Raw genomic sequence first — 28,000 nt, 5'->3', positions numbered from 1 at the left:
TTTATTTTGAATAGCCATCTTCTTCGAGTTGGCTTGGGCCTTGATAAGACTGCATCCGCTCTGGGTTGCCAGCTTCGACGGCCAAGAAATTTGGAGGGCCGAGAGGTAGGGAGGATGGACACCACCATCCTGACGGTGCTGAACAAGATCGGCGAGATCGGGCGGTTTGCTGTGGGGGAGTACCAGAGCCTGCAGGATGTAGGCAGGCAAGTGGAGGATCTCCGGTCCGCGCTTGAGATTTGGATGGCTTGGATCCAAAAGATGGATGAGGGGAACGTCACCAAGCACGACGAACTGGTGAGTGTGCAGATGAAACCAATCCGTGGCGCTGTGTACTACTCGAGACCTGGGTTGGAGTCCCGGGAAGGAGGATGCTCATGCGTTCCCTGCTTCCCCTTGTCGGAGGTACCTCTTCGACGTGCCTTGCGTGGACAGATCCAAGAGCTTCTCGTCCGCCTGGAGGAGCCCAAGAAGGGAGATAGTTTGTTCGACATGCAACCCAGAATGGTTACGCAGGCAAACAATATCGAAGGCTTTGACAAACCAACCATGGGAACGCTTGCAGTCCAACAACTAAGGTACATTACATTTTATCTAGCTTTTCCCTCAAGCCGGTTTTTCTAGGGTTTGCTCAATTTCGGCCATAATGATCCAAATTTGATTATTTTTTTCTTGTATTCAATTTACAAACTCAACCGCAATTCCCTGTGATCGTTTTCTTGCTATCAACACTAACTAGTAGAACTGTAGAAGTCAACACCCGAGCTTGATATTGAAAATCTGTTATTTTGTCACTATATTCTTCATGTATTTTTTAAGAGGTTTGTTACTGTGCTCTCGCTAGGTAATTATTGTCCGCTGTTGATGATGCAATTAATGAGGTCCTGTTTGATTCAAGAGCTAATCACTGACTAGCTAAAAATTAGCCTAAATTAGCTCTAGTGCATCCAAATAGGGGACTAATAGATGAACTAATTTTTTATACAAACTAGTAGACATGCACGTATGACCTATCAAAAAAATCTTTCTAATCAAACAATAATAATAACAATGAAACTTTGGAGAAGTCAACATATATCATATAAAAAATAAGCATAATTATCAAAATCGTGATTCTATTGTTGAGTCCAGTTTATAATTCTATTTCGCCTATATGTTCCTCTTCAAACATTTATCACGGCAACGTAGTAGTGACTTAGGGCCCGTTTGGCACGGCTTTGGCTCGTGAAAAAACAGCTCTGGCTCTGGCTCATATGGAAAAGCAGTTTTTTCTGGCTCTGGCTTATTTGTACGAAAACGTTTGGCAAAACGGCTTCTCCTAGTTGTAAAGAAGATGTCAAATGTCCAAAATACTGTTATATTTTTTCTCTTTTTTCTTTTTTCTTTTTTCTCTTCATTTTTCTTTTCTTTTTCTTTCTTTTTTTTCTTTTTCTTTCCTTCTCCCCTTCTTTTCTTCTCCTTATCCGAACGGCCACACTCCTTATCCTGTCACCCACTCCCTCCCTCCTCTCTCTCTCTCTCTCTCTCTCTCTCTCTCTCTCTCTCTGGCGTAGCAGGAGGCTGGCGGGGGAGCTCGAGGCCGGCGGTGGGGCGGAGCAGGGAGGGGCCGGCAGTGGGGCGGAGCTGGAGCTCGAGGCCGGCGTGGCGGAGCAGGGAGCCGGCGGTGGGGCGGAGCTCGAGGCCGGTAGAGCGGTGCAGGGAGATCGAAGCCGCGCGGGGCGGAGGTCGAGGCCGGCGCGGCGGCGGCCGTCGGCGCGCGGCGTCGAGGAGGAGAGCAAGCCGGGGACAAGGATGGAAAGTGTGGAGGAGGAGCCGGAATAAGCCACTTTTTTAGCTTCTGGCGGGCGGAGGAACTGTCTCACCGCATTTTGTGGGGCTTTTGCTGGCTCTCGGTCGCAAGCCGTTTCGGACTCGAGCGTTTGGCACGGCTTCATCAAAAGCCGCTCTAGAAGCTGCTCGATGAGCCGTGCCAAAGGGCCCCTTAGTGAGACAAGGGTGTTTTTGGCATGACTTCACGTCCGCACGCTTCTTCGCCGGAGCAGCAAATCGTGGCTTCACGTCCGCACGTGAGAAGGGTTCCAGCTCCTCCGAACGCGCAGAAGTGCTTGTCCTACGTCTCCGGTGCCGAATCTGTTGGTGGAACCAGAGACAAAGCACCACCAAACAGACTGAAAGTATTTGAGCACATTCTCACATCCATATCAACGTAAATACTCCAGTCCATAGCTAGGAAGAGAACATCAGAAATCAGTCACATATGAGCTTCAGCATGGATAAAATGGTTATTAGAAATCAGCAAGGCCACTGCAAGCCGAAAGTTTCAGTGGCATTTGGATTATATTGCTATATGAATGTGGTACAACAATGGAAAACTATGGGTTATCAGCATTTAAATTTTGAATAGCTACATAGGGAAAACCTCTAGCCAAAAATACAAAACATAATTGATACATCCTTCACTCCTACATGAGGATGTCTTCCATGTAGTAATAACCAGGAAGAATATATCACTGTTGCTTATCCTCAGATGTGCAAAATCAATTTCCATAATGATCAATTATGGCATGTGAGCAATATTTCTATTCATGGCTGCATCATAAAACTTTTCTAACAAGATTAAAGGATCACACATACTAAGAAGTCGAGGGAAGAATAAAGAGAAAAAACATCCTTGCTATAAAATACATGTTCCATTCAAATACGAAATTGCAAGATGGGAAAAATCACCTGTCAGAAAATTGCCCTCCACCTGCGATTTCAGTCAATTTGGCCATTTTCGTCCACCTGAAGTAGTGGTGAACAGGGCCATAGTCGTTTTCTTCTAAACACGCCATCTGCCCCCTCGCGCTTTTGCCCCGCCGCCGCCGCCGCTTGCCTGCTCGCAGGTCGCAGCCACAGCCCCCTCCTACTCAAAGTCGTCTTCACACATCTGGTAATAAAGGTCGCCGCTGGACGCGCCCACCTGACCGAGGTCGCTGTCACTTCTGTTCGGAGCTCGCCGCTGGACGCGTGGTCGCCACCCCTGAAGAGAAGGGACTGGCAGACCAGGGACCAGGCTAACCAGCGCCCACAATGGCACAATCCGCTCACTCAGCTCTGTGCATCCAGCCGAGAAATGAGTGGAAGGTGTGCCGGCAAGGAGGGGGGTTGACGGCCGTCGCCGCAGCCGAGAGGACAACGATTCCATCGCCACTGAATCCAGTAGGTCGAGCTTGCATTGTTTCGGTTCGGTGGATTTAGATAAACCATGTGTGCAGGTACATTTATGTCCTTTAAAATAAATTTGTAACTAGTTCCTGGTCCACTAATTTATGATTTCGATCCACAACTTAAGTTCTTTTTAGTTGGTGCAAGCGGTAGAGTCTTTCTGTGACCGGAAGGTCCTGGCTTCGAGTCGTGGTCTCCTCGCATTGCACATACGAGGGTAAGGCTGGCCACTGACATCCTTCCCCAGATTCCGCACAGAGCGGGAGCTCTCTGCACTGGGTACGTCCTTTGTTAGATCTTGTCGGCCTGGTGCAAGCGGTAGAGTCTTACCGCCTGTGATAGGAAGGTCCCGGGTTCGAGTCGCGGTCTCCTCGCATTACACAGGCAAGGGTAAGGCTTGCCATTGACATCCTTCTCCAGATCCCGCGCGGGAGCTCCCTTTTTTAGATCTTGCCAGATGAATGGTTGTCATTTTTTCCAAGTGCTGTAAAATTTCTTATTTTGGAATCCTGAAAAGTTTAAAATTTTATTACGATGCTTGACAGTAGGTGTAACAATCCAAAAATCCACATACCAAAAATCACAACTACAAAATTTTTGTTGTTGTTACCCCATGCAATGTTGAGTGACATCTGTAGGAGCCAACCCTAGGTGTTGCATTAGTTGTAATCCAACTAAACAATTTCATGAGCATGGCATGCCATTTGTTAATCATGTTTATTTAAATACTGACAAATAAAACATAGCATACATTGTTAACTCACAAGGTGATTTGGATTTTCATTTGTTTTATGTAATGCCTAACAACTCCCTTAAAGAAATAAACCATAAAGTAATTATTACTCAAACCAAAGAATAAATGTTTAAAGAGAAAACTAATTCTATTTTTGTATAACAAAACTACACCTATTTTTGTTATACAAAATAGCTAAATAAAATTCCTAATATATATATAAAAGAGAATGTTGTGGGCCTCATATCTAAAAACTCCAATGAATAAGGTACACCAATTTTGAATTCAAATTCCAAATCAATTTGAATTTAAACAAAGGAGAAGAAAAATAAAACAAAAAAGGGAAAAGAAAAGGAGCTCGGCCCGCCAGCGCGCAGCAGCAGCCAGCCAGCCCAGCTTGCGCGCGCAGCAGCAGGCCGGCCCAACTCGCGCGGCCAGCCCAGCGCGCTGCTCACGCCCGCACGCCTCCCCGCTTCGCTTGCTGCTTTCACTGCCTGCCGGGCCCCACCTGTCGGCTTTCCTATTCATCTTCTTCGCACCCACGCATCAACCGCCCGCGCGACCGGAGGCCGATAGCGTTGGCAGGAGCGAGCCAGGGGGTCACGCCCAGGGCATGGCCCTTGTTCCTCCTTGCGGCGCGCTCACGCAACCTCATGCCACCGTCGGATGCGTCGCGCGCCTTCCCACCGCACGATGCCGATCGCCATTGGAGGCATGGAGCTCGGCTATAAAAAGACCCCGGAGCCTTAGCCTCTCCCACTCAACCACGCCGCCGCCGTGCGGTATCCGCCAGACCACTCAGCACGAGGGCCGAGGGGAGGAGAGGAACAAGGAGGGCGGAGCCGCTACCGAGAGGAGGACCAGGAGCACACCGGAGCTCGGAGCGCCGCCGCGGATCAAGTCGGAGCGTACCGCGAGCCGGCGCCGTCGTGATCGTCACTGCGTCAACCACACGCTGCATCGCCTAGCCTCGCCGAGCACAGCGATGGAGCACCTTGCTGAGACCTCCCCCCAGCCAACCGGCACGAGCTCGCCGCCGTTGAGACCCTGCCTTGCCTCTGTGCACTCGGCCAGCCACCACCGGAGGCCGCCGGGGCAGCACAAGAGCACTGATGTGCCCGCAATGGCTTCGTGAAGCTCACACGCACCATCGAGACGCCTCTCTGAGGCCATAGCCACCTCACCGCCACCGCCGTCATGCTCGTAAGACCGCCGCCGGGGCTGGCACTCTACGGGACCCCGCACGCCACGATAACCCCACCAACGAGGATGCCGAGGCTCGGCGGAGCTTTCACCCACATTAATCGCGCACCAGCGCCGCTAGCGAGGCTCACCGAGCGCTCGCCGCCGGCGTGTAAGCCGCCGTGGGAGAACAGAGGAAAGGGGTGAGATGGGCAGCGCAGCCCTGCACTCGGTCCACCGTGAACCAGACGAGGGAGACAGTAGTGTGGACACGGTCCACCACAGACTGTGTCTGCGGTCCATGGGCCTTGACTACACCATCCACCGTGGACCACGAGCCGTGGACTCGAGCCCTACCCGAAACCCAGAAGGCGACGTGGCACTCTATGACGAGGCCACGTGGCGGGCTGAGCCTAGCCCATACCCAGGCCCAATCGGCCCAGTTCGGACCCGGTCCGTGTTGACCATTGACCGGTCAACGTTGATGGTTGACCTGGCCCCACATGTTAGTGTCATAGAGACTCGGGACCCACATGTCGGTAAGTGACGTCATACTTACGTCATGACAACGTCACGCGGGTCCCACCTATCAGTAACAACAGAGCTGGGGTGACATCATGCTGACGTCATGATGACATCAGCTGCTGACGTCAGCAACCCTAGCCCCACACGTCAGTGACTATGAACCGTTGACCGTTGACTCGCCTATTGACTTGGCGTTGACTTTGACCAGACCCATAGGTCAGTGACCCAAGAGCCTCTGGCCCCACCTGTCAGGAACGATGACGTTGATGACGTCATGCTGACGTCAAGATGACGTCAGCAGGAACCCCACTTGTCAGCTCAGAGCCGAGCTGCTGACGTCAGCATGCCACGTGGACCAATCATAGCGTGACACGTGTTAGCTCAGGATTAATTCAGCCTTTTCCCATTTTCAGAAATGATTAAAACTTCAGAAATTCATAACTAATTCATACGACCTCAGAAAAATACGAAACTAGGACCAAAATTCATCTAAAATCGAGCTTTACGCAATGAACCCATGTTTGAGTGCATTTGGCTCTTTTGAATTTTCATTGCTTCTTTGTGCTATTCTCTAGACGTCGCTAACGCGACTATAATTTGATTGTACGCAGACTCGAAGGAGAACCAGACGGACGAGGATCGTGAGTACCGTGAGGAAAACAGAGACAACTACACTGAAGGTGCCACATCCCACCCAACCTCGTAGCACCTATTACGCATGGCTAATATAGAGCTGCTATTGCTTTACTTTATTGTTGTAATCACACTATGATAGGACTTGCATGGTAGTATGCTTTCTTGATGGCCTTTACCTTTACGCAACCTTACCCCTACTCACCCTGCTATTAGGCTAGACACACGCTTGCTGCTATATTTCATTGCTTATTACTTCTACTACGCTTGTACTACATTGATGCATGGTGGAAACTGGTGTTATCTGGACTATGGGGAGAGTGCTGCGTGTGTGATTTGGGTGCGTGGAGGGTGAGGGTTGTGTCGACCAAGTTGGAGTAAATGACGAGCCTGGGGCAAGTCTTGCCATGGGGTGCTACCTGGGCACCCCTAGAAGGGATACCTATGGTGGGTAAATGGTATACGTGGTGGTCCTGGGTGTGAACCTGTGATGGGAGGAGCCCAGGATGGAGGTGCTGTGGTGGCACGATAAATGGAAACCCTGATGAAGACATTCTGGCTTGGTCATCCCTAAGGACTTACTAGTACTCAGATTCACCAGGAAGCCTTACGTACCACTCGCCCTATATGGTGCGGGACGACCGAACTACTTGATAGGATATTGCCACTACTACTAGGTTGATAGCGGACAGTGTAAGGAGGTACGGGGTGCGGAGGAATCCCCCACACCCTTCCGAGACTTCATGGAGACCTTGTGGACCCGGCTCATGACTCACAGTTTCAGCTACCCCAGACTAGACTTGGGGCGAACTAGGGCTGAATGGTAGAGTGGCATTATCCTAGGCTAGCAAGCGGCCGGAATCAGCCCAGTTGATGACGGTCAGCGAAGAAGGCAGATCTTGTGGTTATGTGAAACCTCTACAGAGTGTATGGTTGATCGATCGATACATGTGCTGACTAGTCGGCTATGGACCTTTCCTGGGTTTCGCTTAAACTAGATAGCGAGATGAGTCCTTCTCTTCTTCCCCTGGAAGTGAGTGTTCGGACATAGCCAGGGGCTACGGGCCTTGAGACAGTGCTGAGAGAGAGTTGGCCTATCGACTGAGCGATGGTATGGTTGTGATGTGGTGATGGTGTGGAGATGGTGGTAAATCGATCCCAGGATCGAAACCTGGCTCTAGACGGAAATGGGGTGGAATGGGTGTGGGAATGGTGTTAAAACTTGACCAACTATTGTTATATACTTGATATGCTATTGCATAGGAAAACCCTAGGCTTATAGTTTCCTTTTGATTATATCCAACTTGCATCGAATTTCCACAAAGCAATGCTCATAGGGTGGGAGTGGCCAGTACAAATCGTACTGATAAATTTTGGCACACAGGTTCTACTAAGGAGTTTAACTCCAAGGAGTTTGATGATTGAGGGGTTCGTGCCTATGCTCGAGTTTGGCGATCTTATTTTCATGCTGTTCTGAATGAATGTTACTTTTGATTCCACCAATACGGCGATGTAATAATTTATGTAATTCCGCACTATTTGTACTCTGATTTTATCATTGTATGGATGTGATATTCGACTGGAATTTGGGTAATATGATCTACAATGGTCTTATTACACTTCGACTCTGTGGATTTTCCATCGTGGAAATCAGGTCGCTTCAGTTGGTATCAGAGCCATACTTGACCATAGGACAAAACCCTCAGAAATGGATGATAGAATAGGACGTGAATAGCCCTTCTTTCGGTTATATACCGACCCTGTATTTACTTTTATGCAAGGCTTATCTATTATTGACCTGCTAACACCTGTTTCCATAAAACATGCAGATGGCAACGAACGTCGACTGGCCGCCTCTAGGACCGCTGCCTCTGGACCACGCCAAGCTTACCTTCGACCTACATGAGCTCGGGGGTTTTGCACAAACCCTCTGCCGAGTTCTCGTCACGTTAGGAGTCCCCGACGAGCTTGTCAAGGTCACCTGCACCAGGAAGCTAGCTCAGGAAGGAGGAATCGAAGGACTGATCGTCACCTCAGTCGAGTTCCCAGCTAGCACTACCTTACCTTCTGTCCCAGCTTTCACCGAGATGACTATAGAGGACACAGTCGAGGAGGGACTGCAAGCTATCTCACACAAGGCACTTCGTAGAGTGATGAGAGACCACTACGAGCACCTAAAAACGATAGAGTTCCGTCTACTTCCATAGGCCCTCGACCTCAGCCTTACCCCTAGTGAGTAGAGTTTCACAGCCGGCAGAGTTATCTTTGCCGAGGAGGACAGATGCCTTTGCGTCTCGGCTATCCACCTACTGGAGTAGGATAGGTACATGACCCAGCTGGAGTAGAGGAGACGCCAGGACCAGGCCCGTCTGTGGGAGTACCAGGAGCGAGACTCGCAGGGAGCATAGGAGCGAGGTAGTCTACTCGAGACAGTTGCCAAGCTACAGGATGAGCTCAACCATCGTGAAGAAGTCCACAGAGCCGAGGTCGCTGACTTATAGGACAAAATAGCCAACCTAGGCAACAGGAACTGCTACCTCGACAGCAAGGTCTTGGAGTTGCAAAGAGAGTTGGACGACAAGAAGGCCGAGTTCAACCGTAGAGGAGACACAGAGAGGTCCAAGGGGATTGATATGCTAAAAATCCAATCTCAGAACAAGACCATGACCCAGGAGCTAGAGGAGTTCAGGAAGAAGGCCATTCACAACCAGGGTCACCTGATCGAGGCACTCAGGCAGAACGAGTACCTACAAGGACAAGTGTGAGAGGACTTGGCAGGCTTGGCAGAAGTCTGACAAGAAGCGCCTCAGGGAGATGAAGGGTATGTGGGATCAGCTACCCAAGGAGGTTCGTAGCAAGACGAAGCCTAGGCTAGAAGAGTTTGAGTTAGCCCCGACTCGCCTTAACCTAGACGCCTACCCTACCCTATCTGGAGCCAAGCCTACTGAGGAGCTTGCCGAGGCCTTGAAGTACGTGTCCTGACTTCACAAGTTGACAAGGAGATCGAGATCGAGAACAGTCGTATCCCAGTTGCGGTGTACGAGTTAGAGTAGATGACCCTGCGTGGTCATGAGTCATGTCAGTGGCTTCCATAAGTTGTACCCCATGATGTACCCCTTATGAGATGTAATATGAGACACTAATGCATAGTACGATTCTCGCAAGTCTTCAAGTGTAGCTACTGGAGATGATGCTATGTAATAAAACCCATGTAATGAATGTTTTGGATATTATTGCATCTTATGGATCTTATTGCTTCTTTGCATTGAGTGTTGGATAGAATAAATGTGTTTCTTTAAATCGTCAAAATCATGTAATCATACTAAATTATAAGCACTTATGGCACAAACACTAAAATTCCTATGATCTGTGTTGCAGATGCCAAACCATCGATCTGATCGCCTAATGAACCGTGGATGTGCACCCACCCCCGAACCAGTCGAACCAAATGGGGGGCGTGGTGGCAACAACTGTGGCCGTGGCCATGGCCGTGGACGTGGAGGGATACCCTTCAACCTGGAGAATACCCCGCCGCTTGAGGAGAACATTCCGCCACCACCACCACCGAACCTAGCAGAAGTGATGGCACAACAGACCCAACTTCTTGCAGCTCTTGTTAATGGAGCAAACTGTCGCTAGGGAGGTTAGCTGAATGACTTCCAAAGGTAGCTGGAAGGATTTCTGAAGCTAAGGCCACCTACCTATGATGGCACCGACCCTGACCCACTTGTAGCCGATGACTGGCTCAAGGAGATGGAGAAGAAGCTTGACCTCACTACTTTCACCGACGATGAGTGTGTCGGAGCTGCCACACACCAGCTCACAAGTGCAGCATGCGCCTGGTGGGACAGTTTCAGTGATTCCCATGAGGACCCTGCCAACATCTCGTGGGATGAGTTCGCCAAAGCATTCACTAAGTATCACATTCCTAAGGGTATCATGGAGGCCAAAGCTGAGGAGTTCAGCAACATCAAGATGGGAAAGGACAGGGTGATTGAGTACACTACTCGTTTCACCAACCTTCTGCGCTATGCACCTTCCTATGTTGTGAACTCTAAGAAAGAGAAGTTGTACTACTACCACAAGGGACTTAACCCGCACATCAAGCTAAAGTTTGGCGGTATTGAGAGTAGCATGCTGCGTGCTCTGGTGGATCGCTGCATCTAGATTGAGAAAGACCATGCTGAAGCTAGAGAGGAGTACAGGGAGAGGAAGCGTAAGCCTGAGGAGTCCTTCTGTGGCCGTGATCGCAAGAGGTTCCACAGAGATGCACCATCCAGGGAATGCTCTCGCCACAATAGGGTTGACAACCCTAGATCGAGTAGGGGTAGTTGAGGCTACGCCGCCAAATACTCCCGCCCTGCTCAGGATCGTTACACCCGGGACCGATATGCTCAGGACCGCAACACTCAGGACCATTTTAACCATTCTCGCTCTATGAATGAACGCCCAGCATAGAACCGCTCCGCACCAAGCGCTGGAAACTGGAAGGCACCCGCGCCAACCCCTACTGGCGGTACGCCTTTCACCTGCTTTGCTTGTGGCCAATCGGGTCACAAAGCCGCTGAATGCCCTCAGAACTTAGCCGCTCAAAAGTCTCAGTTCAAGGGATCTACTACCCGTGGATGTCTCAACCATCTGGACACTGAGGAAGCACAGGCTGCCCTTGACGTTGTGTACGGTATGTTTTTAGTTAATGGCAATACTGCATCAGTTCTATTTGACTCTGGAGCAACTTGTTCTTACATATCATCCAAATTTGCACGAGAGCATGACTTACCTATAACCCCACGTGGAAAGCCTATTATCACCAGCTCACCTTTAGGAGACCTAAAGTGCACCCACATCTGTAAGGGAGTGAGTTTTACCATTGAAGGTCTTACCTTTAAAGCTAACCTAACCTTGTTACCTTCCACAAACCTAGATGTCATCTTAGGCATGGATTGGCTAACCATTCACCGAGGTGTCATATCATGTTCACCTAGATATGTCCAAGTGACCCACCCATCAGGCCAAGTTATAAGATGTGAACCGCAGTCCGAAAAGTCCACCTCTATCCTATGTGCCCTTAAAGCAAGTTCAGAATCACAAAAAGAGGAAAAGACAGTTCATGATGTGCATGTGGTCAGAGACTATCCCGATGTATTCCCTGAAGAATTACCGGGTATGCCACTAGACCGTGATGTAGAGTTCATCATTGATCTTTTGCCGGGAATAGGACCCATTGCCAAGAGACCCTATCGCATGTCAGTTGATGAACTAGCCGAGCTCAAGAAATAGCTTGATGAGCTCATCTCAAAGGGATATATCAGACCTAGTGCTTTACCCTGGGGATCCCCCATTCTGTTTGTTAAGAAGAAGGATGGCTCGATGAGAATGTGCATTGATTACCAGAACCTGAACGCAGTCACCATCAAGAACAAGTACCCCCTGCCAAGGATTGATGATTTGCTTGACCAGCTCAGAGGTGCCAAGTATTTCTCCAAGATTGATCTCAGATTTGGCTATCATCAGATGAAGATTCGAGAGAGTGACATCCCGAAGACAGCTTTCGTGACTAGGTATGGGCAGTTTGAGTTCACCGTGGTATCCTTTGGACTCACGAATGCTCCCGCATACTTCATGAACATGATGAATAAGGTTTTCATGGATGAACTGGATAAGTTCGTGGTAGTATTCATTGATGACATCCTTGTCTATTCACCCACCGTCGAAGAACATGAACATCATCTACGAACTGTGCTTGAGAAACTAGCCCAACAACAGCTCTATGCAAAGTTTAGCAAATGCGAGTTTTGGCTACAGGAAGTTGCCTTCCTAGGCCATGTACTATCAGCTAAAGGTGTTGCAGTTGACCTAGCTAAGATTGAAGCTGTGAAAGAATGGGAACAACCCTGTAATGTGATAGAAGTCAGAAGTTTCTTGGGATTGGCTGGATATTATCACCGATTCATCGAGAACTTTTCCAAGATAGCCCGTCCGATGACCAACCTTCTGAAGAAGACTAAGGAGTTTGAATGGACGCCTGAGTGTGAGTGAAGCTTCCAAGGATTGAAACAGAAGCTTACCACAACTCCTGTGCTAGCATTGCCTGATATCAGCAAAGATTTCATAGTCTATTGTGATGCATCCCGCCAAGGACTTGGTTGTGTATTGATGCAAGGTGGAAGGGTGATAGCTTATGCATCTCGACAGTTGAAAGAACACGAGAACCGTTACCCAACCCATGATCTTGAGTTAGCAGCAGTTGTGCATGCTTTGAAGATCTAGAGGCACTACTTGATAGGCAACAAGTGTGATATCTATATAGATCACAAGAGCTTGAAGTACTTTTTCACTCAGGAAGATCTAAATATGAGGCAATGCCGATGGCTAGAGTTGATCAAGGACTATGACCTAGAAATTCACTATCATCCAGGAAAAGCTAATGTAGTCGCAGATGCCCTCAACCGTAAGAGTTACTGTCACACTTTGATCACTGAATCCGTACCACCTGAGCTCAAGGAAGAGATTGATGATTTCCAACTGGAGATACTACCACATGACTTGTTGAATGAGCTCCGTATACAGTATGATCTCACAGATCTCATCCGTCAAGCTCAGAAACGTTGCGAAGAGATCGAATATCTCCGTGGTCTGATGAAACTAGGCTACAAGACCAACCACCAAGAAGATGAACAAGGAACCATCTGGTTCAAGGACAAAATCAGTGTCCCTTTCGATCTAGCATTACGAGAGGAAATTTTGTTTGAAGCCCATGATTCTAAGTACTGTATCCACCCTAGAAATGTAAAGATGTATCAGGACTTGAAGAAACACTTTTGGTGGAAAGGCATGAAGACAGACATTGCATGACATGTGGCCTGATGTGACACCTGTAATAGAGTTAAGGCTGAACATCAAAGGCCTACGGGATTGCTAAAGCCTCTTGACGTTCCTGAGTGGAAGTGGGAGAGCATATCCATGGATTTCATAGTTGGATTGCCCCGTTCATAGAAAGGCAATGATTCCATCTGGGTGATTGTTGATCGTTTGACCAAGATTGCTCACTTTGTACCAGTTAAGACCAAGACCAATGCCGAAAAATTAGCAGATCTATATGTTGAGCATATTCTCAGACTGCATGGAGCTCCCTCTAGTATTGTATCTGATCGTGGTCCTCAGTTTGTGTCCTGATTCTAGAAAGCTCTACACAAGTCCATTGGAACCAAACTTGATTTTAGTACCGCTTATCACCCACAGACAGATAGACAGACAGAACGAGTAAATCAGATCTTAGAAGATATGCTTCGCGCTAGTGTACTGAATTATGGCTCTAATTGGGAGAAATGCTTACCCTATGCAGAGTTCTCTTACAACAACAGCTATCAAGCCAGCATCAAGATGTCGCCGTTTGAAGCTTTGTATGGCAGATCTTGTAGACACCTTTGATGTGGTCTCAACCGGGCGAAAGATCGTTCTTTGATTCCGCTAAGATCCAAGATGCAGAAGGAGTTGCTCAAGTGAAGGAGAATTTGAGGATTGCGCAAAGTCGATACAAGAGCTATGCTGACAAAAGAAGAAGAGAACTTGAGTTCAATGTGGGAGACTTCGTCTATCTCAAGGTATCCCCGCTACGTGGAACTATTAGATTCCATGTGAAAGGCAAGCTTGCCCCTAGATTTGTTGGGCCATACAAGATATGCAAGAGAATTGGAAAACTCGCTTACAAACTTGAGCTACCTGAGGAATTAGTGGGTGTACATCCCGTATTCCATGTCTTACAGCTACGCAAGTGTTTGAGAGTGCCCGATGAAGTAGTTCCAACTGATACACTTGACATTCAAGACACTCTCGAGTATAAAGAACATTCTATCTGAATTCTGGGCAGAGATACCAAAGAGACCTAAAGCAAAACTATTCCTATGTGCAAGATCCAATGGAGCAACCACACGAAGAGAGAAGCAACATGGGAGAAAGAGTCTGACCTCCGGCTACGATATCCTTACCTCTTCGAAGAGTACGTTACGCTTTAATCTCGGGGACAAGATTCTGTTAAGGGGGTAGGACTGTAACAACCCAAAAATCCACACACCAAAAATCACAACTACAAAATTTTTGTTGTTGTTACCCCATGCAATGTTGAGTGACATCTGTAGGAGCCAACCCTAGGTGTTGCATTAGTTGTAATCCAACTAAACAATTTCATGCGCATGGCATACCATTTGTTAATCATGTTTATTTAAATACTGACAAATGAAACATAGCATACATTGTTAACTCACAAGGTGATTTGGATTTTTATTTGTTTTATGTAATGCCTAACAACTCCCTTAAAGAAATAAACCATAAAGTAATTATTATTCAAACCAAAGAATAAATGTTTAAAGAGAAAACTAATTCTATTTTTGTATAACAAAACTACACCTATTTTTGTTATACAAAATAGCTAAATAAAATTCCTAATATATATATAAAAGAGAATGTTGTGGGCCTCATATCTAAAAACTCCAATGAATAAGGTACACCAATTTTGAATTCAAACTCCAAATCAATTTGAATTTAAACAAAGGAGAAGAAAAATAAAACAGAAAAGGGAAAAGAAAAGGAGAAGGCCCGCCAGCGCACAGCAACAGCCAGCCAGCCCAGCTTGCGCGCGCAGCAGCAGGCCGGCCCAACTCTCGCGGCCAGCCCAGCGCGCTGCTCATGCCCACACGCCTCCCCACTTCGCTTGCTGCTTTCACTGCCCATCGGGCCCCACCTATCGGCTTTCCTATTCATCTTCTTCGCGCCCACGCATCAACCGCCCGCGCGACCGGAGGCCGACAGCGTTGGTAGGAGCGGGCCAGGGGGTCACGCCCAGGGCATGGCCCTTGTTCCCCCTTGCGCCGTGCTCACGCAACCTCATGCCACCGTCGGATGCGTCGCGCGCCTTCCCACCGCACGATGCCGATCGCCATTGGAGGCATGGAGCTCGGCTATAAAAAGACCCTGGAGCCTTAGCCTCTCCCTCTCAACCACGCCGCCACCGTGCGGTATCCGCAAGACCACTCAGCACGAGGGCCGAGGGGAGGAGAGGAACAAGGAGGGCAGAGCCACTACCGGGAGGAGGACCGGGAGAACGTCGGAGCTCGGAGCGCCGCCGCGGATCAAGTCGGAGCGTACCGCGAGCCGGCGTCGTCGTGATCGTCACTGCATCAACCACACGCTGCATCGCCTAGCCTCGCCGAGCACAGCGCGGTGAGCACCTTGCTGAGACTTCCCCCCAGCCAACCGGCATGAGCTCGCCGCCGTTGAGACCCTGCCATTGCCTCTGTGCACTCGGCCAGCCACCACCGGAGGCTGCCGGGGCAGCACAAGAGCACCGATGTGCCCGCAATGGCTTCGTGAAGCTCACACGCACCACCGAGAAGCCTCTCCGAGGCCATAGCCACCTCATCGCCGCCGCCGTCGTGCCCATAAGACCGCCGCCAGGGCCGGCACTCTATGGGACCCCGCACGCCACGATAACCCCACCAACGAGGATGCCGAGGCTCGGCGGAGCTTTCACCCACATTAATCGCGCACCAGTGCCGCTGGCGAGGCTCACCGAGCGCTCGCCGCCGGTGTGTAAGTCACCGTGGGAGAACAGAGGAAAGGGTTGTGATGGGCAGCGCAGCCCTGCGCTCGGTCCACCGTGAACCAGACGAGGGAGACAGTAGCGTGGACACGGTCCACCACAGACTATGTCTACGGTCCATGGGCCTTGACTACGCCGTCCACCGTGGACCGCGAGCCGTGGACTCGAGCCTGACCCAAAACCCAGAAGGCGACGTGGCACTCTGTGATGAGGCCACGTGGCGGGCTGAGCCCAGCCCATACCTAGGCCCAATCGGCCTAGTTTGGACCCGGTCTGTGTTGACCGTTGACCGGTCAACGTTGACGGTTGACCTGGCCCCACATGTCAGTGTCACAGAGACTCAGGACCCACATGTCGGTAAGTGACGTCATGACGACGTCACGTGGGTCCCACCTATCAGTAACAACACAGCCGGGGTGACGTCATGCTGACGTCACGATGACGTCAGCTGCTGACGTCGGCAACCCTGGCCCCACACGTCAGTGACTACGAACCGTTGACCGTTGACTCACCCCGTTGACTTGGCGTCGACTTTGACCAGACCCACAGGTCAGTGACCCAAGAGCCTCTAGCCCCACCTGTCACGAACGATGATGTTGATGACGTCAAGATGACGTCAGCAGGAACCCCACTTGTCAGCTCAAAGCCAAGCCGGTGATGTCATGCTGACGTCACGCTGATGTCAGCATGCCACGTGGACCAATCATAGCGTGACACGTGTCAGCCCAGGATTAATTCAGCCTTTTCCTATTTTTAGAAATGATTAAAACTTCAGAAATTCATAACTAATTCATACGACCTCAGAAAAATACGAAACTAGGACCAAAATTCATCTAAAATCGAGCTTTACGCAATGAACCCATGTTTGTGTGCATTTGGCTCTTTTGAATTTTCATTGCTTCTTTGTGCTATTCTCTAGACGTCGCTAACGCGACTATAATTCGATCGTACGCAGACTCGGAGGAGAACTAGACGGACGAAGATCGTGAGTACCGTGAGGAGAACAGAGGCAACTACACTGAAGGTGCCACATCCCACCCAACCTCGTAGCACCTATTACGCATGGCTAATATAGAGCTGCTATTACTTTACTTTATTGTTGTAATCACACTATGATAGGACTTGCATGGTAGTATGCTTTCTTGATGGCCTTTACCTTGACACAACCTTACCCCTGCTCACCCTGCTATTAGGCTAGACACACGCTTACTGCTATATTTCATTGCTTATTACTTCTACTATGCTTGTACTACATTGATGCGTGGTGGAAACTGGTGTTATCTGGACTATGGGGAGAGTGCTGCGTGTGTGATTTGGGTGCGTGGAGGATGAGGGTTGTGTCGACCAAGTTGGAGTAAATGACGAGCCTGGGGCAAGTCTTGCCATGGGGTGCTACCTGGGCACCCCTGGAATGGATACCTGTGGTGGGTAAATGGTATACGAGGTGGTCCTGGGTGTGAACCTGTGATGGGAGGAGCCCGAGATGGAGGTGCTGTGGTGGCACGGTAAATGGAAACCCTGATAAAGACATTCTGGCTTGGTCATCCCTAAGGACTTACTAGTACTCAGATTCACCGAGAAGCCTTATGTACCACTCGCACTTTATGGTGCGAGACGGTCGGACTACTTGATAGGATATTGCCACTACTGCTAGGTTGATAGCGGACAGTGTAAGGAGGTACGGGGTGCGGAGGAATCCCCCACACCCTCCCGAGACTTCATGGAGACCTTGTGGACCCGGCTCATGACTCACAATTTCAGCCACCCCAGACTAGACTTGGGGGGAACCAGGGCTGAATGGTATAGTGACATTATCCTAGGCTAGCAAGCGGCCGGAAACAGCCCAGTTGACGACGGTCAGCGAATAAGGCAGATCTTGTGGTTATGTAAAACCTCTGCAGAGTGTATGGTTGATCGATCGATACATGTGCCGACTAGTCGGCTATGGACCTTTCCTGGGTTTCGCTTAAACTAGATAGCGAGATGAGTCCTTCTCTTCTCCCCCTGGAAGTGAGTGTTCGGACGTAGTCAGGAGCTACAGGCCTTGAGACAGTGCCGAGAGGGAGTTGGCCTGTCGACTGAGCGATGGTATGGTTGTGATGTGGTGATGGTGTGGAGATGGTGGTAAATCGATCCTAGGATCGAAACCTGGCTCTAGACGGAAATGGGGTGGAATGGGTGTGGGAATGGTGTTAAAACTTGACCAACTATTGTTATATACTTGTTATGCTATTGCATAGGAAAACCCGTCTTGTAGGTTCCTTTTGATTATATCCAACTTGCATCCAATTTCCACAAAGCAATGCTCATAGGGTGGGAGTGGCCAGTACAAATCGTACTGATAAATTTTGGCACACAGGTTCTGCTGAGGAGTTTAGCTCCGAGGAGTTTGACGAGTGAGGGGTTCGTGCCTACGCTCGAGTTTGGCGATCTTATCTTCAAGGTGTTCTGAATGAATGCTACTTTTGATTCCGCCAATGCGGCGATGTAATAATTTATGTAATTCCGCACTATTTGTACTCTGATTTTATTGTTGTATGGATGTGATATTCGACTGGAATTTGGGTAATATGATCTACAACGGTCTTATTACATTTTGACTCTGTGGATTTTCCATCGTGGAAATCAGGTCGCTTCAGTAGGAAACTAGGAATGCAAACCTAACACGAACACATTAGGTTTTCTCACATATTGTTGCTATTATATGATCCAGACGCATTGAGGATGTTATCGGCTTCGATGACTACATCAAGGACATAACCAGTGAGCTTCTCAACAACGAGGGCAAGCGGGCAACTATAGTTTTGGGGGAAAGTGGCATCGGTAAGACAGCTGCAGCAAGAGCAGTCCTCCGGGACTGGGATGTACAGAGACATTTTGATGTTTGCGCTTGGGCTTGCTTGCCACCAAAATCAAGGGTGGATAGGTATTTGGATCGAATTTGGGAACAGGCACAGGAGCAAACACACTGTGAGTGTGACTTTCCGAGAAGAGAAGACGTGAAGCAGGTGCTGGATAAAATGAAACTGCTAGTGGTGTTGGATGGAATGGACGATAAGGACGAGCTGATGGAGGTATTAAGGGAGCTACCGGATGGCGCCAATGGTAGCAGGGTAGTGGTAACCACACAGCTTCTAAGAGAGGAAATCGAGCAGCTCATTCCTGACTATTTACTGGTGGAAATCAAGTGCCTTAAACCAACTCACTGCGAAGAATTTGTTGACAGGATGTTTTCTGGCCGTTGCAGTGACGTTTATAAGAGAAATAAGAAAGATTTTGATGATAAAATTTACAGCATCTCAAGAGGCCTTCCTCTCGGTATTGTGTTGCTTGGAGGACTCCTATACTTCAAGGACCATGAAAAGCAGTGGAACGATGTGTTTGAGCAGCTGAAATCCTATGAGGGTATGAGGCTAATCAAGCGGATTCTGACACTGAGCTATGTGACCATGCCTACAATCCTCAAGCTATGTTTCTTATACTTTGCTTCCATGCCTCCGAATGTACATCTTGACTTGAAGAAACTGCACAGGCTGTGGTGTGCCGAGGGGATTCCTGACTCGGAAATCAGAGGTGACCTAACGGAGAAGCTGGTACTGGACAGGTGTGTCCGTGTTTTGGTCTCACTGGGCCTTGTGCAAAGAGTGGATGCTGACACCAAAGTGTGCATCCATCAAAGTGTACACAGCTTTGCAAATCACATAGCACATGAGACCGGCTTCATGGAATCTCACAGGAGGTTTGACATATATGACGCCTCAACCGTTCGTCGCCTTTCTGTCCGCAACTATGATGACAGACTTGTGCGTATGGGCACCGCTTTTCCGAAGCTACGAACTTTGGTGGGTGATTTTGCGGAGGACTCCGTTGACGACGTCGCTCATAATGCATCACGTAGCCAGGCCAAGACTACCAAAGGTGTGAAGCAGAGTTTTCTCTTGAAGAAGCAAGGCCTTCAGCAGAGCAGGCTGCGATTCCTATGTCAGTCCAAGTTCCTTCGAGTTGTCGACCTACAGGGAGTTCAACTTGTCAAGTTACCGGACAGTATAGGCGATATGGTTCACCTGAGGTACCTTGGCCTCCGCAGCTGCTGCTTAAAGGATCTCCCACAATCAGTGGCCAAGTTGCTGAATTTGGAGACACTGGATGTAACAGATAATGAAGTTAACAAGATTGCGACTGAATTTTGGAAGATCGATAAGCTAAAGCACGTGCTCGCCCAAAAGATCTCACTGCCAGTGTCAGCAGCCTCCACCGAGCTTCAAACTCTGCAGGGAGTGATACTGTCTTCAGAGTGGACGCAGCAGAACTGCCCACTAAATAAAATGTCGAAACTTTTCTCTTTAACGGTGGTGGGTGCAACAGCTTCCAATGTGGGGCCGCTGGCTAAGGCACTCGAGGAAAAAAGAGAACTTCATCAGTTGAAGATACAAGGTGACTGCATTCCACTGTTATCTTCGTCCAGATATCGGCCACTGCAGTACCTGGAGTTAGATGGAAAGATTCTGTCACAATCTTCTTCTGATTCCCGTCATCCCATAACGGCTTCAAGGATTGTCCTCAAGTCATCTTGCATGTCACAGAAGCTGCTCGACACTTTTTTGTCAAAATATCAGTACCTAAATGAGCTGGAATTACTGGACAGGTCGTTTTCTGAGCCCAAGCTGTTGCTCGGGGGACAAGGATTTGCGAGTCTTACAAAGCTCAAGCTTCGTAACCTCGAAGTGTTGGAGGAATTAGTTATGGAGGAGTCTGCACTGCCTAAACTTGTGACCTTGGAGATTTTTGGATGCCCCAACATGAAAACAATCCAAGGCCTCAAGTACTCACTGTTAGGATTGATCTCCCACCAGTTAGGCCCAACGGCCTAACTGGGCCTTGTCCTTGCGTCCTGATCGGGGGCGCCCAACCCTACATGGTTGGTGGACCCCCGTCGCACAGCGCTATAAAGGAAAGGTGGAGGCCGGGGCTCGTAATACGAGGTTCACCGCGCCGTCAGTCACCCCACCGACATCCTAACCCTAGACCCGATCGAAAGAAGGGGCGCTGCCAGCGACGGGAAGTACCACCGACGCCGGCAACGCCACCTGACGCTCACGCTGCCACCGAGGACGCCACAGCGCCACTCCCTCTCCACCGACCGTCGCTGCCGGCGCGCAGATGGCGTCCGTCAATGAAACCCCGGCCGGAGCTTCAACAACTATGGCATTCAATGGTTTGCGACCTATCACCCCCCTCTCTCTCTCTCTGTGAAACCCGAACATCTATTACTACTATACTAAGTATCCCGATCCGATGAATATACCTAAAACTAAACCTAACAATGGTATCAGAGCCACGGTTCAACAAGAAATCAGATCGGGGAAGTGAAACTGACCGATCTGATGCGGATCGGGAAAGAAAGTAGAAAACCGAACCCTAAGACCTAACCCTAATTCCCAAAATCAAAACTGAACAAGGGATTCAAGAAGGGAAAAAGGGAGGGTCGGATTCCAAGAACTCTAGACGCAAATCCGAAAGAGAGAAAAGGGGAAGAAGAAAGAAGAAGGGTCGAACCCTAACCCTAATCCCATTTTTTTCCATTCGGATGAACGAAAAGAAAGAAATAAAAGGCAAAGAAAACGAATCGGCAAGAACAAACCCTAACCCGAATCGGCAAGAACAAACCCTAAACCTAACCCTAGTTTTTTCCCCATTCGGATAAACCCGAAAAGAACAACTCAAAGAAAGAAAGGGGAAAGAAGGGGTAGGGTTAGGGTGCGTCGGATGAAGTCTCACCGGCGCGGAAGAAGAAAAGCCGAACCGGTTTTTTTTTTCGCCGGCGCCGGAGAAGAAGCCGAGCCGGGGCGCGGGCTCGCCGGGCTCGGCCAAGGGAGCGCCGCGGCCAGGCCGCTCGACGGCGGCGTGCTCACCCGTTGGGGAGCACGCGCGCCTGCGAGGGGGCCGGCGACGGCGCAAAGGATCGCCCGCTCTACTTTCCTCGCTCGCGGCTGCTCGGTGGTGACTGTCTCCGCTGCGGCTGAGAAGAGAGAAGGAGCGAAGAGAGAGAAAGGGAGGAGCCGAATGAGCTAGGGTTTTCAGGCCCCGCGCGGCGTTGGGTTTTTTATCCGAACGACGGAATTGGACGACCGTCCGATGGGGAGGAACGGTGCCAGATGCGCGGGCCAACTCGCTGGCCTAGGCGGGAGCGAGCGCGCGCGGCGCTTTGCCGGCCCAGGCCCAGGTTGCGGCCTGGGTGTGGCCTATGCGCGCGAGGCAAGCCGGGCCGAGCCGGTTTCAGCGCGTCTTGGGCTGCGCTGGGCTGAAAAGAAGAAGAAGAAGAAATATGAAATTTTTCTTATTATTTTTCAGAAGCAATTTTAAATGTATATTTTGATGAATTTGAATGATTTTGATACAATTTTCTGTGCAAATTTTATCCAACGATATTTTGCTCAGAAAACAATGAATTTTTTAGTGCTTCTGGAAAATAATAATATGAAAAGATTATTAAAGTTTCCGCTGTGCATGATAATTATTGTTCTCTTTGATTAAATTTGAACCAACGGGATAATTTAATTTTAAGAGAAATGAATTTCTGATAATTTTGATGCGATTATGATACTGTTATTTTCTGACCAACGTTGTTAATAACAATATTATAATTTTTGATCCATGAGGAATTGTGCATTAATTTTACTTCTGCCCAACGGTGATGTAAAATGTTTGCATGGATGAATTATAAGTTTTAATTTGACCAACGTTGAGTTAAAGCATGGAATTTTACGTATAAATGTTTCTTACTTACTTTGGTGTGATTTCAGGAGGCAAATGCATTGTGAACATTGCCAACATCCCGACACTCAACGGAACCAATCACCGTGTGTGGCGGGAGAAATATGAATTGGAACTTGCGTTGGGAGAGGTCGATTTTGCCATCACCTCACCGTGTCCTACTGAGCCTGAGGACCCGGTGAGAGGTGACAATGAATCTGACGCTGATTTCACTTCTCGAAAGCGTGATCATGCTGAAATAAGAATGAAATATGACCTTGAACATAGGCAATGGACTCTCTCCAACCGCAAGTGCCTGTTGGTAGCCAAAGCCACCATAGAAGAACAGATAAGGGGCTCAATCCCTGAATGTGCTACTGCCAAAGAATATCTTGAGAAAATCAAGAGTCAGTTTACTAGGTCTACCAAGGCCACAGCAAGTTCACTGATTAAGAAGCTTGTGAATGAGAAATTCACTGGTGGTAGCATAAGAGAGCACATTTTAAAGATGAACACTACGGCATCCAAGCTAAAAGAAATGAATTTGAAGGAGGGGGATTTCCTGATTCATTTGATTTTTGCTTCTTTGCCGAAAGAATATGACACCTTCATTGTGAACTACAATATGCAGCCTGAAAGATGGGTCATAGAAAGACTCATCTCAATGTGTGCTCAAGAAGAGGAGAGGATAAAGTCCTCACAAGGTGAATCTGCTCATTTTATGAAGGACAACAAAAGAAAGAACTTTAATGGCAAGAATTCTAAACCACAAGGGAAACCTAAGTGGGATAAGACCTCTTCCTCCAGTTCACAGGGAAAGAAACCCCAGGATTCTGAGAATCAGCAGTATGGTGGAGCAGAAAAAGATCAGTGCAAGCACTGCTTCAAGAAGGGACACTACAAGAGGGATTGTCCAGACTTCCTGAAATCTCTGCTAAAGAAAGGTGATGAATTTATTACATTTGTAGATGAATCTCTGTATTTATGTTATGATAAATCCACTTGGTGGGTTGATTCAGGAGCAACTACTCATGTTGCAAATTCTTTACAGGGGTTAAGTGGGACGAGAACCTTGCAAAGAGGAGAAAGAACGATTAAAGTTGCAAATGGACTGCAAGCCATTGGAGATTTTTCTTTAGAATTGAATAATGGTTTTGTACTTAGACTTAAAGAAGTACTTTATGTTCCCTCTTTGCGTAGAAATTTGATAAGTGTTTCGAAACTTGATAATGATGGAATTGATTGCCATTTTGGTGATGGCAAGTGTAAGATACTGGTTAATAATAAATGTGTTGGTCTTGCCTTCCGACAAGACAAGCTTTATTTATTATCTCTTGCTGAGAATGCGAACAATGTATGTGATGAGAATATGAATGATTCCCCATCTACGGATGTAACTAAGAAGCGAAAGAGAATTGATACTGTCTCTTCGAAATTATGGCATTGTCGCTTGGGCCATATTTCGAGGGAGAGAATGGAACAATTGGTTAAGGAATCAATTCTCCCGCACTTAGAATTTTCAGATTTAGAGCAATGTATTGATTGCATCAAAGGAAAGTATGTCAAAAAATTAAGAAAGATGTCAAACGAAGCACAGGAATTTTAGAAATAATCCACACAGACATATGTGGTCCTTTTCCTATGAAAAGTGTGGATGGTTATGACTCGTTTATAACATTCACAGACGGCTACTCTCGTTATGGCAATATTTATCCAATTAAAGAAAGATCGAAAGCATTGGATAAATTCAAAATATTTAAAGCTGAAGTTGAAAATCAGCACAATAAGAAAATCAAGATAGTACGATCAGACCGAGGTGGAGAGTACTATGGGCGACATACCCCATATGGCCAAATTCCTAGACCATTTGCAAGGTTCCTACAGAAAAATGGCATAGTTGCTCAGTACTCCACACCGGGGGAGCCTCAGCAGAATGGAGTGGCTGAAAGACTTAACCGTACCTTAATGGATATGGTAAGAAGCATGATGAGTTACTCCACATTACCGATTAGTTTATGGATGGAGGCACTAAAAACCGCCATTCACATACTTAATCGAGTACCAAGTAAATCGGTGCCTAAAACACCGTATGAATTATGGACAGGAAGGGAACCCTCACTTAACCATTTGCGTGTGTGGGGCTGTCCAGCTGAGGCAAAAGTGTTTAACCCAAACATAGGAAAGTTAGACTCCAAGACAGTCAGCTGCCATTTTATTGGCTATCCAGAAAGATCGAAGGGATATTGCTTCTATTGTCCTGACAGACATACGAAGATTGTAGAAACAAGACACGCTGTGTTCTTGGAGGATAACATGATCAGGGGGAGCATGGTAGCACGAGAAATCAGCCTACAGGAGAAGCGAGGTACATGTACCCACTCCGATGGTTGAAGAACCATTCTTCACGCTACCTGCTGCTGTTGCACCGACAGTGCAGGACACTGTAGTGCCAACACCTGTTGCAAGTTCTCCCGTGGTGACAATGAATGAACATGAGGAACCTATCCTTGAGGAGCCTATCCTTGAGGAACCTATAGAACCAAATGTTGCACATGAGGAAGAACAACAACAGCCCAATGTGAAACAAGTGCCGGAGGCACCTAGAAGGTCTCAAAGAATAAGAAGATCAGCTATTACTGATGACTATGAAGTTTATGAAACAGAAGAATGTCAGATGGGGGATGATCCCACCTCATTTGAGGAAGCCATGAGAAGCGACCACTCATCAAAGTGGCTTAAGGCCATGGAAGATGAATTGAAATCAATGAGTACCAATAAAGTTTGGGACTTAGAAAATATTCCTAAAGGAGCCAAAACAGTAGGCTGTAAATGGGTCTACAAAACGAAATATGACTCCCAAGGGAATATAGAAAGATTTAAAGCGCGACTTGTGGCGAAAGGCTTCACGCAAAGAGAAGGGATTGATTACAATGAGACGTTTTCTCCAGTCTCATGTAAAGATTCCTTCAGAATTATAATGGCACTTGTAGCCCACTATGATTTGGAGTTACATCAAATGGATGTAAAGACGGCTTTCCTAAACGGGGATTTGGAAGAAAATGTTTATATGGCACAACCGAAAGGTTTTATCGTAAAAGGAAAGGAAAATATGGGATGCCGCCTGAAGAAATCAATCTACGGATTGAAACAAGCTTCAAGACAGTGGTATTTGAAGTTTGATAGAACGATAAAAGGTTTTGGGTTTGAAGAAAATGTTGAGGACAATTACGTTTATGCAAAGTTCAGGAATGGAAAGTACATATTCCTAATTTTGTATGTGGATGATATCTTGCTTGCTAGCAGTGATATCAATCTACTAATGGAAACGAAGAAATTCTTGTCCTCAAACTTTGATATGAAAGATCTCGGATGAGGCCTCGTTCGTTTTGGGAATAGAGATTCACCGAGACAGAAGAAAAGGGGGTTCTAGGATTATCGCGAAAGGCATACATAGAAAAGGTCCTGAAGAAATTTAGTATGCATGCGTGCAGTCCTTCACCTGCTCCTATAGTCAAGGGCGATAGATTTGGGGAACATCAGTGTCCCAAGAACCAATATGAAATTGACCGAATGAAAGCGGTACCGTATGCTTCAGCTGTTGGAAGTTTACAATATGCTCAAGTGTGTACACGCCCTGACTTAGCTTTTGTTACCGGGTTACTTGGCAGATATCAAAAGAATCCAGGAATTGAACATTGGAAATTAGTGAAGAAAGTCCTACGTTATTTGCAGGGTACGAAAGGCCTCATGCTTACGTATAGAAGATCTGATTCCCTGCAGATAGAGGGGTATTCAGATTCTGATTATGCGGGAGACTGAAAGAAAATCCACGTCAGGATATGTATTTACTCTCGCAGGAGGGGCTATATCGTGGAAAAGCTCCAAACAAACCGTAACTACATCCTCGACAATGTATGCCGAGTTTGTAGCATGCTATGAGGCAACGGGGCAGGTGAATTGGCTGAAGAAATTCATACCCGGATTGAAAGTGATTGATGATATAAATGAACCACTGAGATTGTATTGTGATAACAATCCAGCGGTACAGTACGCTCACAACAATAGGTCAAGTGGTGCTGCCAAACACATTGACATAAAGTACTATGTTGTGAAAGATAAAGTTCGGGATCATATAATAAATCTTGAGCATATAAGTACAGAGAAAATGCTCGCGGATCCGCTCACAAAGGGCTTACCACCCAACGTGTTCAGAGAACACGTAGCCGGCATGGGTTTAAGGGAAAGCCTATGATTACCCGAACATACGAAGGGCCCAAAGAAAGTTTACATTTCAAAACGGAGAAGTGTATTGTGGCTGTTAGTCTAACGGCACTAATTGCTGTGACGATGGGACAGTTCTATGCACTAATCTGTGATGAAATAGGATGGAAGCAAGAAAAATATGAATTGAAAGTTTTGAGTATGAAATTAAAGAACGAAGAATAGATGAGAGATCAAGGGGGAGAATGTTAGGATTGATCTCCCACCAGTTAGGCCCAACGGCCTAACTGGGCCTTGTCCTCGCGCCCTGATCGGGGGCGCCCAACCCTACATGGTTGGTGGGCCCCCGTCGCACAGCGCTATAAAGGAAAGGTGGGGGCCGGGGCTCGCAGTACGAGGTTCACCGCGCCGCCAGTCACCCCACCGACATCCTAACCCTAGACCCGATCGAAAGAAGGGGCGCTGCCAGCGACGGGAAGTACCACCGACGCCGGCAACGCCACCCTGACGCTCACGCCTGCCACCGAGGACGCCACAGCGCCACTCCCTCTCCACCGACCGTCGCTGCCGGCGCGCAGATGGCGTCCGTCAACGAAACCCCGGCCGGAGCTTCAACAACTACGGCATTCGATGGTTTGCGACCTATCACCCCTCTCTCTCTCTGTGAAACCCGAACATCTATTACTACTATGCTAAGTATCCCGATCCGATGAATATACCTAAAACTAAACCTAACACTCACAAGAACTCAAAATCGCGGTATTGTTTGACATGCCAGACATTGTTGCACAAATCAAAGCTGAGGACAACAAACTCTATAAAAAGATCAAGCATGCGAGATCTGCTGCATGGGCAAGTCCAACCTGATATGACCTATGTTGCTTGCAATCTTGCCCAGTATTCAGAAGAACTCGGATATCTTTCATGAAATCTTCTTTCAAGCCCATGGCGTGGTATCACTTATTTATTTATTTCAGTGTGTGCAGACTTGTGCCTTAATATACTGTGTGATCGAGTGAAAGATTTGCAGTCTCCATGTTTGGGTCATGCTGCCTGCGCCTGCAGCCTCTCACCCTCCTTGTGTGTGTTCCGTCTGGTGCCTGCATGCGCCATTGTTGTACCCCTTGGCACTGTTGCTCGTGCCAGAC

At 48.0% G+C, this 28,000-nt stretch overlaps 1 protein-coding gene across 1 annotated transcript; it reads left to right on the top strand.

The window, feature by feature from the left end:
* The first annotated feature begins 96 nt into the window (after window positions 1-96).
* On the top strand, window positions 97-28,000 carry LOC136545258 (probable disease resistance protein At1g59620). Its single transcript, XM_066537302.1, has 6 exons — window positions 97-564; window positions 12,444-12,451; window positions 18,592-19,765; window positions 19,823-20,700; window positions 25,228-25,238; window positions 27,598-28,000. The coding sequence occupies exons 1-6, from the start codon at window positions 115-117 to the stop codon at window positions 27,717-27,719; spliced, it is 2,643 nt and encodes an 880-aa protein (XP_066393399.1). The 5' UTR covers window positions 97-114; the 3' UTR covers window positions 27,720-28,000.

Source organism: Miscanthus floridulus, chromosome 3 (genome assembly GCF_019320115.1).
Source record: "Miscanthus floridulus cultivar M001 chromosome 3, ASM1932011v1, whole genome shotgun sequence".
Classification (NCBI taxonomy): Eukaryota; Viridiplantae; Streptophyta; class Magnoliopsida; order Poales; family Poaceae; genus Miscanthus; species Miscanthus floridulus.
Note: the sequence above shows the minus strand (reverse complement) of the source record. Positions and strands in the feature narration are given on the sequence as shown.